The sequence below is a fragment of a genome, unplaced genomic scaffold (genome assembly GCF_019419815.1).
Source record: "Pyrus x bretschneideri cultivar Hongxiangsu unplaced genomic scaffold, Pyrus_bretschneideri_v1 Contig45, whole genome shotgun sequence".
Taxonomy (NCBI): Eukaryota; Viridiplantae; Streptophyta; class Magnoliopsida; order Rosales; family Rosaceae; genus Pyrus; species Pyrus x bretschneideri.
In genome coordinates this window covers 860,719-871,360 of record NW_025999779.1, presented here as the reverse complement: position 1 = coordinate 871,360, position 10,642 = coordinate 860,719, and the positions used below count along the sequence as shown (strand labels likewise).

Sequence of the window (10,642 nt, the reverse complement as noted above, 5' to 3'; positions counted from 1 at the left end):
CTTTAGACCCAGAGAATGGTCCGGTGCTCAGATTTTGGAACAGCTTGACCGCTTGGGTTTTGCTCTTTTCGAGACCAATGTCAGTAGGACAAGATCTTCTACACTTATGAACTGGACGCATAAGTCTACGTTTTTTGAGCTCCCATATTGGTCCACACTAAAATTGAGACACAACCTCGATGTTATGCATATTGAGAAAAATGTATTTAACACATTGGTTAGCACAATTCTAGATGTTGAGGGCAAGACAAAGGATACAATTAAAGCTCGTCTTGATTTGGAAACAATGGGAGTACAACGGGGTTTATGGATGAATAGGGACAATGATAAAGCCAGAAGAGATCTTGCATTTTTTTCAATGAAACCGAATGAAAAGAAAGAATTTTTAAAGTTTTTATCGTCTGTAAAGTTTCTCAATGGGTATGCTTCAAATATTGTGTGTTGCGTGAACGTTGACAGGGGTAAATTAGCTAGCTTAAAGAGTGATGATTGCCATGTGGTTCTACAACACTTACTTCCTGTGGGTATTCGACGTCTCTTGCCAACCGATGTAGTGAAACCAATCATGTTGTTGTCCAGTTTTTTTTTCGCAATTGACGTTAAGAACATTGTGAAAAACAGATGTTAATCAGTTGCGCCATGACATTGTGCAAGTTCTATGCAAGTTTGAAATGATATTTCCTCCAGCTTTCTTCATATGTATGATACACGTGATGGTTCACTTACCAGATGAGGCATTGCTTGCTGGACCAGTCAACTTTCGATGGATGTATCCAATAGAAAGGCATATATTCCTTGTCTTTTTTATTAATCAATATTAAATATATTACAATTAGTACTATGTGTATCGTATCATTTTCTTTTGGCAGGCTTCTCGGGGACTTGAAGAAAGGTGTACGAAACAAAGCAAAGCCTGAAGGATCCATCATACAAGCTTGGGTAGCATATGAGGCGCTTACATTTTTTGGAATATATTTAAAGGATGTTGAGACAACTTTCAATCGTTCTCCTTGCAATAATGATAGGGGTGTGAGAAGGGAGAAACTTTTGTTTTTTGCCAAATTGCTTGACCATTCGGAGATCCGATTTGTGGCGAGTCGTTTTCCAAGAAGGACATGGAGGTACCACATTGGTTCGTACTAAACACTTGTGACGAGACAGTGTCATACCTTGACGAACATGAAAATATGATGAAGCAAGCACATCCTGCACATTTGTATGCCAAGAAACACCGTGAATTGTTTCCACAGTGGTTTCTTGAATATGTAAGTTTGAAGTGTTTTGTATTGGACATATATAATGTACCAATTAAGTTGCTTGAACTAACAGATTTAAATGTTTGTCTAATTTTAGGTGAATCAACTGAAAGCATCGAATTCCCCTGCGTACAGTGAATAGTTATATAACTTGGCGTTCGAACCAATTTGTGTTGAATTGTATTTGGGTTGCCATGTCAACGGCATCAAGTTCTTAGCGGGTGCATGAGATGACAAGTTGTGTACGCAAAACAACGGTGTTCAAGTCCCGGGGGAAGGCAAAAGTACAGACATTGAATTCTATGGTAAACTAACGAGTGTCGTGCAATTGCTTTACAAAGACTGGTGCCAAGTGATCCTATTTAAGTGTCGATGGTTTGATACAAACCCAAATAGGCATGGAAGTGTGAAAAGAGATCATGGATTACTATCAGTGAACATTACCAAAACTTGGTACAATGACGACCCTTACATCTTAGCGACCATAGCAAAAAAAGTTATGTATCTAGATGACCCTAAAGCCAAGAGGGGTTGGAAAATTGTTCAGACGATGGATCATTGGAAAATGTATGGTATACCAGAACAAGATCGTACTGACAACGACATCTACAATGTTGCTGACCAACGTCTTGAATCTTTGATGGAAAGTGATGCGAAAACACTCTAAGATACTAATCTTATCCAAGAACCATTTCAGATAGAAGGAGTATCTTCAATTGAAATACCGATTCGGTTGATCACAATTGACCTCGGTAATAGTTCAGGGACTCTCTTGTGAGAGATTTTCTTCTCTTGTTCCCAAGCTCAAACTCCACTACGTTTCGTCTCACTTGAGGGGGGTGACGAGAATCATGGGATCTCACTTCAGCCACCAGCTCCTGAAATTATGTAGCCATCCTTAACAACAACTAATCATTCTCAAGCGCCTCGTTCATAAGGATTCCATATTATTCTAGGAGTTGACTGTATCTTATCATTAATTTGTATTGATTTGCATTTGTTATACTTTCTGTAATTAGGGCTCTAGAAGTCTACTGTTATAAACATAAAGACAACAATACACGATGAGAATATCACCAAAACTTTCAGCCAAACTTAGACTCTTATTCTCCAAAACGTTGGTCCACTTATATAAAAATGACTGAAAACGCTTCTAAAGAAAATGTCTATGAGTTCCAAAAGCACTTAAAGTGTTTTGTGCAAGAAGCACATGGAGGAAGTATTTCAAATGATTTTCTATGATTCACTTACATTTTACTAAAGATTGGTTCAAAAAACATTTGCAAAAAGTGTTATCAGGCATTTCAAAAGCAGTTTCAAATGAGCTCTAAATTTTTACTTTTTGTACGACTAAAATAAAAAATAGCCTAAAAAATAATGGGATGAACCAAAGGAGATGATAATCACTGTAGGGTGTATTTCGTAAGGAAATAGGGCAACCTATGGAGTCCCTTCACTTGATTGCTACCAATTTCATCACATGCCACCTATTTGCATCGTATTGTTCTTCTCCGCTTGTGTCCACCTTCATCAGCCCCATTTCTTGACCTTGTTTCTCGAGCATTTCCATCGCCATTATTTCCTCTTCTTCTAAGTTGACTTCTTTCATCTTCTGAGAAGGAAGGCTTACACAAGATGAGGCAGCAGAGTCTCTGGTAGCACCATGGAGATCAGGGCTGACGACGGAGAGATGAATCGGCAATTGAGAGGAGTGAGGAGGTACAAATGACATTGCAGAGTAAGCAAAAAGAAAGATTTTCACACTCTAATTTTCTCTAGCCGCACTATTCTACTTGATCAATCCTTAATTCTCTTATAGATTTTAGTTTTTTTTTTTTTTTTTTAATCAAATATAGTTTTAAATTTTTATTTTATGTGCAACTCCGAAAATGAAATTCCTCTTGAGGTTAAATTGTGAATTGTTGTTCAAAAAAAAAAAAAATAATAATAATAATTGTGAATTTGAAGTCATCGAATAAAAGGCTGTGCAACAGTCTGTAACACTTTTTGACGAATTTCTCAAAACTGAGATTAATCTTTTGTGATCACTTAGTACTGCGGTCTAGTAGTATTCTTCTCGCTAGTAAGTAAGAGGTAAAGGTTCGATTTTTGCCAAATGCGACTTTGAAACACACTATTATCGCTAGTCCAGTGTAAGGTTTAGCCCACTCCCCCACTCCCTTAGTGCAGATATAATCGTTTATTAAAACAAAATAAAAAAATATTAATCTTTTGTGAAAATTAGGTCAGTAGTTCCAAGGCCGTCCAATTATCCCGGAAATGGATTAGGCTCGTGCCGAAAAAAAGAGTTGAACGGCTGGGTGCAAGTTGAAACGTCCTAGATACCGAGGCTTGAAACTAGAGTGAAATGCATGTATTTTGATGTAAAATTGGTGAATGAGAAAAGCTACAAAAATAATTGAAAAAAAAAAACAAATTGGACTCTAATTTTTGGTAGTTATCATTTTTTTTTTAATTAGTTTCAATTCTTTGAAAACTAAATATTAAACTTGGTCACCAAATAATTTTTTAGTTTTCAAAGAAACTACAAATGAAATAGTTATGAAACGACCTTTTAACATTCATTCATCATGCATTCTGGTTTGTACAAAGTCTCCTAAACCAGAAAAATCTCATTACGGAAATTGGAATTTAATATAACAAAAAATAAAATTAATTTACTAATTTGAGATATCCATCATGATCTTTATTATTTATAGAGAGAAAGATCATCAGTAAAATTTTAAGGATAGTATGCTCTCGGTGTATCATGCACACTAGTTAAGATGTTCAATATTTATCTAATGTCCAAAAATTTCGATGTAGGATGCAACGGTTTTTGGCTTGCAATCTGTTAAAGGCATTTGTTTTGGGTACACAGGGCCGTATGGTTTAAATCTTATCCTTGATATGGCAATAGAAAATAATGTTGGAGAAATTACACGATTAAGCAGAGTTATTCTCCTAGGTCCTAGGGTTCAAGAAAATTGCAGTCACCCAGGATTCGATCATAATCTAATGGTAGGTGATTATTTAACTTTTTTGGTTGTTCTTTCTCCTTCACGTTGGATTCAAATCAAATGGTGGGCTACCACATCTTTGTTGGACCCTGAAATCTGGGAGAATGAGGCCCTACGATTAAGGTAGGGAAGTCATTTCCACACTGTTAGCCTCTTATACACCTCTGTTTAATTATAGCCGTTGATTCCACTTGACTTACTCAATCTGATAGTCATAAATAAAGAAATGTTCATAAGAAGCTAATAAAGATGTGTGAAACTCACTTCCTTTAAGGTATTGGGTCGAATGTAGTCCTTTTTGTTTGGACAAAACTTGTCTTTTAGACGTCAATGGATGAAAAAGAGAGTCACTATCTATCGTTGTGGGTAGTGGAGAGAAGCCATCTTATGCTTTGACCTTCAATGAAATCTGTTATTCTGGTCAGGGAGAAATTATCAAACGTCTAGCATGAGGGTGGAGAGAATGTAAGAGCCACTCATATCAATCACGAAGATTGTCATTATTCTAATTTCTAAGCCAAATAAATCCATCATATATAGCTAAATCATAACTTGCATCGGATGACAACATTACATAATCCACAGCAACCAAATTAAAAATGGGTTACATGGTCGGTAATATCGTCGCTGAATTAACAACAATAAGTCACGTATCTTAAGAGAATACAAATTTAAAAAGCCACATCACTTCTTATTCACTGGATTAGTATGGTATGTTATAATACCAGACTGCTACTTAAAAAAACACATACAGGCATGATTATATTTTTCTTAAGGTTGACGGGACGACACAGCGTATCAGAATGTTTGATAAATAAAAACGCTACGAAAATACTAGAATGTACGAGTCAACTGATCGTTGAGATTGTGATCATCGTGAAGGTTGAAGAGTGGAGGATGTAAAAGCCAATCATTTCCATCAATGTAGGAAATGTCCAAGAAAGGAGCTGCTTCAGATTCATTCAGTTGCCTTCCATACGAAACCCTATACGTATAATTCGCACCAGACCCCATGCAATCGTACTCCCCAAATAATACTGTCCTGTATTCAAATAAATTTCTTCGGAATTAGAAGACAAAGAAAATGAGAACGACTTGTTTGACATGAGTACACTGTCACAATGCATAAAGTGTCAATAATACAAGAAATGCATTAATTTCTCTCTGTGTCATTGTATTATTGGCACGAGACACTACTGTGGCAGTGTACCGTGCCATACAAGTTGCAATTTAACTTTTGGACATAAAAGCAATGAGGAGGAATTAAGCAATTAGTACTGACTGGTCTCTAGAGGGGTCTTTCCAGTCATTCCATCCATCTGAAGCAACAACATCAGACATGTATGTTTTCGAAAACACAACAGTTGCATAAGCTCCCCATGCTCGACCAAGCCACACTTTCCCACTTCCTTCAACGCTACAATTCACAAAGGAAAACCCGCTTTGCTCCTGCATCGACTGCCTTCCTTGCGCCGTTATGGCTCCACTTATCCCCGATTTGACTGCATTTGCTATGGAGTTAAGGATGCACCCCTGTTGGAAACATTATGTGAAATGCCTTTTTAGTATCAAATGAGTGCTAATACTGTCAGATCAAATGAAATAACAGACATTAGCATAAGGTATGTGGAAGGTAAAAGGGGATGTGTAGATAGCACCACCCCTATCTGACAGATAACATATTGACATGTCACGCCATTTGGTGATTAAAATTTAAGAAAAAGTTTCCTTGTAATCTACCTCATATAGTGATCTAGCCTTTCCAAAAATGAAATCAATGGAGCCCTGAATGAAACATTCTCTAAAATAATGTCTCCCACGATCATCATTAAGCGTGTCTTGTGCACCATAAAAGCCACATCCATAAAATGCAGCTTGGTCTCCTGCAATTCTCAGGGCCACTGCCTGTGCTCCAATTCTTCCCGGAGCTGGTGGCGGAGCAGTGTTCTTCTCGAATAAAAACCAAAGAAAATAATTTACATACTGAAATCCCACATTTAAAATTAAAATACGAAACAGTTTACATGTTCTTTACCTGAAAGCTAATGTTGTAGGCAGTGAAACAAGGAGCAAAGATGGCAACTGAAGAGCTAAAAGCAGTCCCTCCAGTAGAATTTGCAGTGTCATTCCATGCTATGATAGTGTTTAGATAGCCCTGTCCTTGAATTATCAAGTTGGTCTTGTTAGCACTCACTGTCACCTTTTCCCTGCCATCATACATATTTGTCATCGTATAGTTTGTAATTTACATAAATAGGTCTTGAAATATTAATGAGATTCCATTTCGGGTTTAGGGTTTAGGGTCTTGAAATATACCTGTAAGTGCCGGAGTTGATTATGATGAGGGTTTTATTAATACTAAGCTCCGGAACAGCATCAACCGCGCTTTGGACACTAACAAAATTTGAGCAACCTTTGAAGCCTACTGTCAAAACAAGGGATACATTGTATTCGGACATGAACCTAGAGTTTTTCCGTTTGGTCTGGTCACATGTATGCCTACGCTGACGGTGGTGGTGGTGTCTAGACACAATGCTTGTTAGGGTGGACAGTAAGCTCTCGCCGGTTTGCTCGAAAACCTGATCAAATATGGCAAGCTTGAAGCTGTTTCGAGCACTTTCGGAAATAATGGAAGTTGGGGAAAGAAAGGGGGTGAGGGGGAGACATTTAAAAGTGGAGAGGAGTGCAATGGCAAAGGCTGAGAGCCAGAAGAAAAGGGTTGTTTTGGTTGTCATGGGTTAGGGTTTTGCGAATAATTAGTTGAGATTTTATTTATGTTATTTTTTTATTATTTATGTAAAAATGGTTGTAAAGGAGGTGAGTGATGATTGGCGTGCGAGGTAAGAATTGTATGGGGCGGCTTTATATGATGTTTGTGCGTTTGAAGGTGATTACAAAATCTATACTTTTAGGAGTGTTGGTGATGTGAGAGAGAGAGAGAGAGAGAGAGAGAGAGAGAGAGAGAGAGAGAGAGAGATGGGGAGGTCATGGTGGTTGGAAGATGCATACGCAAAGCTTCTGAGAGATTTTGGACATGAATCATGATGAAATGGGGGCAGATCAGGCATGTGTGGTGACGCAATGAGACTTGAACTTGAATTCTAATTATATCTTTTGAAATATTGGGAGTGGTGTTTGACTATTTTAGCAACAAATTTGGGGCGGTGGGATTCCTAGCTTGATTTGATCATGGTTACTCAAGAAAAAAGTGACTTGCAATCAATGTCACTGTAGAAAAACCAATTAGGTTTTCTATATTGATTACTTAATGAGGTTTACAACGCACACTTATATACATGAGTGCATGCTAAAATAGGTAAGAATAAGTTGACTTACAAGAACAGAAACTAAATATTACAATGATACTTTCCTATACAACTGCTATATGACCAAATCTTCATCTTTGATTCTTGCAATCTTTAACACTCCCCCTCAAGTTGGAGTGTATGTTGATTACACTCAACTTGCTAAGAAGACTTTCAAACTGGGAGGTACTCAGTGCCTTGGTGAATAAATCTGCCAATTGTTGTAGAGTTCGTACATGAGCAGTTTGGACAACTCCTTCTTGCATCTTTTCTCAAACCAAATGACAATCGATTTCGATATGTTTTGTCCTTTCATGGAACACGGGGTTGGATGCAATATGAAGTGCAGCTTGGTTATCACAAAACAAAATAACTGGTTGTGAGTGATCGACACATAAATCACTAAGCACATACTTCAACCAAGTTATCTCGTAACATGTAGACGCCATGGCTCTATATTTTGCCTTTGCTGTTGATCTCGCTACTGTGGTTTGTTTCTTTGTTTTCCAAGATATGAGTGAATCTCCAAGCATGATGCAATACCCCGAAACTAACCTTCTTGTGTCTTTGCATTTTGCCCAATCTGCGTCGCAATATGCTTTCAACTGAAGTGAGCTTGTTGAGTGAAGCATGATGCCTTGCCCTGGTGACCCTTTTATGTACCTCAAAACTTGGTGCGCTGCATCTAAATGCGGCAGTCTAGGCTTGTCCATGAATTGACTTAAAATGTGGACAGAGTAAACAAGATCTGGCCGTGTTATTGCCAAATAAATTAGACGTCCAACAAGTCTTCTATATGCAGATGGGTCTTCCAGTAACTCTCCATCTATTTGTGTGAATGTCAAGTTTTGATCCATGGGAAACCGTGCCGGCCTTGCTCCAAGAAAACCAGTATCCTCCAATATATCTAAGGCATACTTTCGTTGTGATAATGAGATACCTTGAGATGACCTTGCAACTTCGATGCCCAGAAAATACTTCAATTTTCCTAGGTCTTTGAGTTTGAATTTGTTAGCCAAGAACTCCTTTGTCTTCTCAATAAATGGTAAATCGTTGTCTGCCAATATCACATCATCCACATACACTAGAATAGTAGTAAGGCTAGTACCTTTGGATCGGACGAACAAAGAATAATCCGCATTGGACTGGCGATAACCTGCGGCCTTGAATGCAGAACAAAGCTTAAGGAACCACTGTCTCGAAGCCTGTTTAAGCCCATAGAGAGACTTCTGAAGTTTGCATACTCGTGTCTCCCCCTTTCGTCCGTATCCAGGTCGAAGTCGCATGTAAACATCCTCAAGTAAATCGCCATGGAGGAAAGCATTGTTGACGTCAAGTTGATACAAATGCCAACCTTTGGCAGCAGCAAAAGCAAGCAATAATCGAACTGTGACTAATTTAGCAACAGGAGCAAAATTCTCGGTGTAATCGAGGCCTTCGACCTATGTATAACCTTTGGCAACCAAGCGTGCTTTGTAGCGTTCCACTGAGCCATCGGGATTGAGTTTGACTTTGTAGACCCATTTGCAGCCGATGGGTTTCTTCCCAGAAGGAAGAGGTTGAAGGGTCCAGGTGTGGTTGGCTTCAAGAGCAGTAACCTCATCGCGCATGGCTTGGCACCATTTAGGATCCTGGATAGCCTGCAGGTAAGTGTGGGGCTCTTTGACAAGGGAAAAAGATGTGGTGAAGGCACAGTGAGTGGGAGACAAGCGAGCATAAGTTAAAAAGTGAGAAAGAGGGTGAGAAGTACTACCTTTATGTGAGCCAACGGTAGAGGTCGATGATTGGTGAGGACGAAAAGGCAGCGGGACACCAACATGAAATTGTTGAAGGTAAAAAGGTGGTCGAGTGATGCGGGAAGACGAACGTCGGGAGAGTTGGGGTGGTAGGGTTGGTGGTATGTCAGCTGGAGAAGGAATGGGGTTTGGAGGTGGAGGTATGATAGCAGGTGTGGGTACAAGAGGGTCGAGAATGATGTCTCTGGGAGGAGAAGGGTCGTCGACGATGGGAGGGAGAGGTGTGGTACTGGGCGGATCAAAAGAGAGATCATCCATGGGAGATAGATATGGTAAGGTTGGTTGAGGGTTGGTATTAGAGTGTTGTGCAGAAGAATGAGTAGAGGGAAAGGTATGTTCACGAAAAAGTACATCACGTGAGACAAAAATTTGACGTGTGTTAAGATCATAGACTTTGTACCCTTTCTTGCCATAGGGGTAACCAAGAAATATGCATGGGGTAGACCTCACATCAAATTTGGACGGATGATATGGGTGCGTGGATGCAAAACATAAACAGCCAAAAACTTTCAAATGGGAGTATTTAGGTGGTTTATGAAACAAAAGGTCGTGAGGTGTTTTACCATGCAAGACAATGGTGGGCGTACGATTGATGAGATAAGCTGCAGTGAGTATGGCTTCTCCCCAGAAATTGGTAGGTAAGTTTGCTTGAATAAGCAAGGCCCGGGCAACGTTGAGGAGGTGACGATGTTTACGTTCAGCCACTCCATTTTGTTGTGGAGTGGCAACACAAGTGGTTTGATGGATAATACCCTTGGTCGAGTAGAATGCAGCAAGATTAAATTCGAGACCATTGTCACTCCTAATGGTCTTCACTTTGTGAGAAAACTGGTTTTCAACGAGATTGATAAAACTTGTCAAATAATGTCGTGTGTCAGATTTGTGTTTCATTAAGTAAATCCAAGTGGAACAAGTGTAGTCATCAACAATTGTGAGGAAATAATGTGCTCCAGTGAGTGAAGCAACACGAACCCCCCCCAAAATATCCATATGTAATAGTTCAAAAGGCTTACTAGTTGAAATTGAACTTAATGAAAACTGAGATCTTGTTTGTTTGGCTAGAGGACACACAAGACAATTATTCGAAACAAAAGAACCAATAATATTTTGAGGAAGTGAAGTATGATGAAGGGCTTTGTCAGAGAGATACCGTAGGCGTTGATGCCAGAGTTGGGATGAAGCTTTCGTAACAGCATGACAAGTGGACAAGGTGGGTCTCCCGTTGGTGTCATCCAAGAAATATAGGCCTTCTCGCTCAGTCCCCA

The 10,642-nt window shown here is 39.1% G+C and overlaps 1 protein-coding gene across 1 annotated transcript; it reads right to left on the bottom strand.

The window, feature by feature from the left end:
* Nucleotides 1-4,895: 4,895 nt before the first annotated feature.
* LOC103933148 (probable pectinesterase 15) lies at nt 4,896-7,072 on the bottom strand. The gene is made up of 5 exons (XM_009342815.3): nt 6,593-7,072; nt 6,312-6,483; nt 6,017-6,223; nt 5,559-5,809; nt 4,896-5,318 (listed from the first exon to the last, which is right to left on the bottom strand). The coding sequence occupies exons 1-5, from the start codon at nt 7,009-7,011 to the stop codon at nt 5,111-5,113; spliced, it is 1,257 nt and encodes a 418-aa protein (XP_009341090.2). The 5' UTR covers nt 7,012-7,072; the 3' UTR covers nt 4,896-5,110.
* Nucleotides 7,073-10,642: the final 3,570 nt, after the last annotated feature.